This window comes from Eleginops maclovinus, chromosome 2 (assembly GCF_036324505.1).
Source record: "Eleginops maclovinus isolate JMC-PN-2008 ecotype Puerto Natales chromosome 2, JC_Emac_rtc_rv5, whole genome shotgun sequence".
Taxonomy (NCBI): domain Eukaryota; kingdom Metazoa; phylum Chordata; class Actinopteri; order Perciformes; family Eleginopidae; genus Eleginops; species Eleginops maclovinus.
In genome coordinates, this window is record NC_086350.1 from 25,989,847 (window position 1) to 25,995,846 (window position 6,000).

General features: G+C 40.4%; 1 protein-coding gene across 1 annotated transcript in view; it reads right to left on the reverse strand.

The window, feature by feature from the left end:
• The window catches only part of LOC134883585 (anoctamin-1-like), a 36,058-nt gene extending 35,599 nt beyond the window's left edge, over window positions 1-459 (reverse strand). The window contains exon 1 of the mRNA XM_063912022.1: window positions 146-459. Coding sequence (XP_063768092.1) covers window positions 146-250 — 105 coding nt within the window. The 5' untranslated portion in view covers window positions 251-459. The remainder of the gene's footprint in view (window positions 1-145) is intronic.
• Window positions 460-6,000: the final 5,541 nt, after the last annotated feature.

Here is a 6,000-nt window from a genome sequence, read left to right on the forward strand (position 1 = left end):
AGAGTTATGTGAATTGAAACTGTATGTCTGTGAAAATCAGTGAAGTCTTAGAGGTTCAATCAAATTGACATACAATTGTAAACATGCAAATAAGTTCTTCGTCCACATTGGATCTGCTGTCTGCTCGGGTTGTGGAGACACTCACCTTAAACTTGCCGTGGAAGATGACATCTTGTAAAAAATGTGGAGCCTGTTGCTCAGACCCGGAGGTTGGAGAGAGGTCGACTCCCACTTCTGCTTCCTCTGTCATTGTCCCGCAGGTAGAAAGTCAGAGTGATGTGGTGAACAGCTGTCTCAAACACAATACTCCGCTGTGTGCTCCTCCTGTCTCTCCGTTTGTGTCTCCTGTTTGAGATGATATGTGATAGCATCCGGCGGTACTGGCCCCCCTCCTGCCTCTCCTCCTCTTTTCTTGTGACTTGCCACTTTCCTGTGGATTTGCTCTTGTCTCCTCAAAGCTCTGTGTGGATCTGTGTCTCTCTGTGGAGCGGCTGCTGTGAGCCTGCAGCCCTGTTACTTGAGAAGCCTCCTGTGAGCCAAGATCTAAACTTAGACAACGATAAAACTCTGATGAACACAAGGTGCCCTCCCTCACTCTCTCAGTCTGTACTCAACTGTAATCACTACAAGATCTGCCATAGCAATACAAACACACACAACACCTCCGTCTGCCAATGGCTTCTAATCACACACATTTGATGCATTGCATGTAAAACAAATGACAGCATGGCTCACACAGTGAAAACATTCCACAACACTATCATAAATCAACAGAAGTGTGTGTGTGTGTGTGTGTGTGTGTGTGTGTGTGTGTGTGTGTGTGTGTGTGTGTGTGCGTGTGTGTGTGTGTGTGTGTGTGTGTGTGTGTGTGTGTGTGTGTGTGTGTGTGTGTGTGTGTGTGTGTGTGTGCGTGCAAAATGATATCAGGCTGCAGACTGAATGAATTCTTGCTCAACTGAGTGGAGACCCTTAGTGATCTAAAGCAGCAGTAGTGGCAGCACTAGGGAACCCCATTTATCCAGTGCAATTTATCCAGATATGACTTATCTGAAACAGGTTTCTCTCTTTTTTTCTGAGAAGGACAATCTCAATCCCACGGTAAAATTAGGTTTGCGACATTTACACCATTTAGAATGAAGTAAGTAACGTTTGTTGAAGAAGAAACCTTTGAAATTAGTAGGACCCATCATACACATTTTAAATTGTATTGCCATTTTATTGCTAAAACCAAGTTTTAGCACTTGTGCCAAAGGATTGTATATGCCTTTCAGAGGATAACAGTGTTTTGTTTTTCCACAAAAAACATTTAACAGGAGCAAACAGTTAAAAGTAAATACGTTTTTTTAAGTCAAAAGACTGCTTGCGTACCCCTCAGCGAAACTATAGATTAAGCAGAGGGGTGGTACAGGGCGTGTGTTAGCCGTGTTTGTGCACCACCTGCAGCCCTGGTGAACCATATTGCACAAATATCAGGCGCCACAGTCAGGTAGCAACTCCGATGACATCAGAGTAACCAAAATAGTGCCAGGAGCAATGCCACCAGCGTGCTATACGACAGCATCTAATATCAAGTAAGTTAGCAGACTGTTTTTGTGAATGAATCTTGCTGTGAGACATCTGTTTCTGATGTCAAGACATTGACAATGAGTCCTAAAATTGCTCAAAAATAATGTGGATTTAAAGAAAAATGTGCAAGAATATGTAGGCCATGCATTCCTGGTCTTCTTCAGCCATCCAACACATCTTCTCCAACTGAAAATAACCTTACAAATAAGAGAAACAGTTCTGTTGATACTGCATTAGAAAGTTAGATCAGATCTTTATTGGGGTTTTTTTTAAATATAAAGCCGTAATGAGTCCTAACACTGAAATAATTTAGCATTTTACCACTTCTGGTTGTCTTGTCCTGACGATTTTCGAACATGTTTTTGGTAAGGTGACTGAAAATAGATCCGTGGTTCACACAAGCTGAAGAGGTTCATGTTTTGTCCAATACTCTTCAGTAAATACTCCAGCTCCTATGTGTCATAAAAAAAGCTGTTGCAAACAAGTGACTAAGTGAGACTACTAAACGACACGAAGCTGAAAATTAGCCACCTTTAGCTTAGCGGTGGTGATGTAAATTCAGGCGAGCGTCATGTAGTTTGTTTTTAGCCTAGTGTTAGCGTTTTACTTCCTGCTGAACAAAACATGTAAGTATCATAAACGTGTTTTCCACAGATATTATTTTGTGCCTTTAGTCAAGGGAGCTCCTGCAATTCTCACCAGGACGGAGGCATCCACTTCCATGTCTGACCCCTGTCTGCATAACAGCCAGCAGCCTCTCAAACATAACTGTATTTCTTACACCTTTTTTTTCCTCAAGGAAGAATATGTTTTTTAATACTCAGACAGTAACTTATTAATGGTTTTGCATTGACCATTGATGGATAATTGTGGGAGTGTATTAGGTTGGAGACTCAGTCATGAATGCGTTTTCTAGACAATTGAAAATTCTAAAGTCAAATTTGTGTCCGATTTTCCGTACAGTAAGGAAAGGCAAGTTTATTTATAAGGCACCTTTCATCAAAAGGCAATTCAAAAAGCTTTACAGAAAAGAAAGACATTAAGAAATAGTGCAACAGAAACGCCTTTTTCATTAAAAAGTGAACGTGTTTTGTCTTTTGTGCACACAAAAGCTGCTGTTTCCTTGACAAAGAGATACAATAACAGCAATACTTTTTGTCCTTAACCTCACTGTTATATGGTGAAATGTACTTTTTTCTAAACACAGAGACATTGTCCAGGACACATTTCTAGAGAAGGAGGGACTTTTTTTTTCACTGAGAGAATGATCACAGTTGTGCGATAGCTAAAACTCTGGAATATAGACTAAATACAGTTTGAGTGATTGTCTTCATTCCTGTCAGTGTTAACTTTTTAAAGAGGAGCCCAGGAAACCTGTGACATTTTTGCCTGAAGTATATTAAAAAGTGAGCAAAACACGGAGCTCGAAGTGAATTCTGTGTAGATATCCGTCTGTGAAGCTGTTCCAGGAAAATGTCCTTTCTTCCGTGATTGTTTACTTTGTGAGAACTGAGATCCAGAAACTTTCTGTACAACCTCTTATTCCTGACACTTCAATCCCAAAAGCTTATGTAACACAGCGGCAACATCCGCACTCGAGGGTATTTTTAGACTTTAAGAGTTAAAAAAATATACAGAGATTCGAGCAAAAGGAAAGCGGGGACCTTGTAGAGCACATGCCGCCGAGCTCCCTGGAGAGTGCATGTGTCTGACTCGATGCTGGGAGCAAGATGTGGGGGTCAAAGGTCAGTTCTCACAGGAAACAGAAGGAAGTGGTTTTTGTGTTCACATACTGTAACTCAGCTTTTCCAACAACAATGGCCAAAACTTTGTGTATACCAGTCAAATGAAGTTAATCATCCTGTATATTTTTATCTGGATCTTATTGACCCCTCAGTGGTTTAGTGTTTGTTACTTCAGCCTCAACAACCTAACAGGCCAGAAAATTGGCAAATGCTCTTGTTAGTTTTGTATGACGATGGTTCACGTAGCATCTACTCTCAGTGTATGTTACAAGAAGAGTAACTAAAATGCTCATATGTGATTAATGAGAAATAACTGTCCCAAGATATATTCTCTAGTAACTGTGAAGAAGTTTCATTAATCACTGATGAATTAGTGTGTCTGTCACAGCCGGTACATGTGGAGCTATTTTTTTATTTGCTGCTATCTACCTTTTTATACTCCTGCTGGATAGTTTTACTTATATTTAATGTTAATTACTAGGTGATTATACTCTGAATTAAACAAAGTCATTTGAAATTAAATCTCAGTCCATAAAGTAGGATGGCTGACACCAAAAGTCTTGCAAAAATGCTAAAAGCAAGGAAAAAATGAAACGCTTCAAATAAATAATGCTAAAAGAAGCTCTACACAACGGAAACCAGGGGACACTAAAAAGTGACGCACACAGCTGGGACTGTAGCGCTTACTGTGACGTTCAGGATTATAAAGTTAGCCAACTGTCTCAGAGTTAGTCTGTTTCATTACTGTAATTGTTTTGTCAGTATATTTGAAATGACTAGGTTAGCTATGTTAGCTACCTTTTAGTTTTTATATTTTCATTGTTTTTGGAGCATCTGTTTCTCCTAGTGGAAGTGCTTCTGACTGTTGTAGCACGTTCATAGGTGGAACAGTTTGAGGAAAATAAAGCAACGTTTTTCAACATTAAAGCATGTAGACATGTCATAGTAGAGGCACTTAATGCAACTAATATGAACCTGAAGTTAGCAGAATTTGGCCCCATTAAATTGTGCTTGAGTTAGTATACTTTATTGCATTCCACCACTGATCACGGTTTCATTATTCCTCTGCAGTTATTATTTATAGTACATATTATTTACACAAATGTGCCTCTTGGGGCTTCAGAATGTGTTCAGTGTATGAGCCCCCCCCCCCCCCCCCCCCAGAGATACTCACAGCTGTGCAGCTGGGACACCAGGGGGTCATACAGAAGGTTCACAGAAAGTTTAGACAAAAAATGTGTTTGAGTTCGGATTTAAAGGCCGCAAGCTAGTGACACTGATGTCGATGTCCTTCCTGTTTTGTTCTTCACTTCTGAGGAAACACTCTCAGATCCCAATGTTACGGGCATACACCCCACTTGATAATCTCCTAGAATCACATTTTTATTGAAATTGAGTATATCATTCTTCACAAAGCTTTTAGCCAACAGATGCATGTTACTTATTCAGCCTCCGGGTCCGTGCCTCACACCCACGTTAATATTTTTGGCGGCACCTTGAAGATTTATGACATCCTGTTGCATCCATCTGTTTTAAATATGTTCACATGATATCTGGATTGTCCATGATGGAATTTGACTTATCTTTTTTAATCTATACACAAGACATCTACTGCATGTCTGCGCGTCCTGGGAGAGGGATCCATCCTCTGTCGCTCTCCCACATTTTCCTTTGTTAATTTTGTCATTTTTGTTGTTTTCTCTCGTCCACTGCAAGGAGCTCAGGACAGAGGGGGTTGTACTGTATACTATTTACTCTGTAAAGACCGTTTTGTAATTGTGCCCATTGGGCTGTAAATATAAAATGTGATTGATATTTGATTCAAAGATGAGACAAAAATATGTTTTGAGTTTGGATACAAAGGCCTCAACGCATTGACCCTGATGTCCAGCTCCTTCCTGTTTTGTTCCGTTTTCAATTGTAGTTTCCATATTTGAAAGTGATCACACACGCGCGCGCGCACACACACACACGCACACACGTGATTTTGGGGTAAAGCATCTTGTTCAAGGACACTTTGACTGCAAGAGCTGGGAATCAAACCACTCATCTCCTGAGCAAAGGTGGCACACAGCTCAGAGTAGACGGTCAAAAGAAAATGTTAAGTATAGAGAAAAAGCGCACACATTAGATATAAAAACAAAAGATAAAATAAAAGTAAAGACGGATAATGTCCAAGGCTCCTCCTCACTCCTTGTGTGCGTAGCAGCATTTAAATATGAAAGTGGGCATATTAAGGTTTGAGATACTTAGTACACGCGCTAACGGAACCTCGACCTATCTCCAAAATTACCACACTACAATCACCTGTTATGACACCAAACTTCTGCAGTAGTATAAATGTGGTCTGTACTCACAAAACGATGCATTTCGAAGTTTGTACATAGTCCAGGAGTGTATTAGTATCAACACAAGCCGAATAGCTTCTAATCTGCTAAAACTGCGTCGACGTCACTTCCTTGATCTGGGAATAGCCCAGTGACGTCGACGCAGCTTTAGCAGATTAGAAGCTATTCGGCTTGTGTTGATACTAATACACTCCTGGACTATGTACAAACTTCGAAATGCATCGTTTTGTGAGTACAGACCACATTTATACTACTGCAGAAGTTTGGTGTCATAACAGGTGATTGTAGTGTGGTAATTTTGGAGATAGGTCGAGGTTCCGTTAGCGCGTGTACTAAACTAT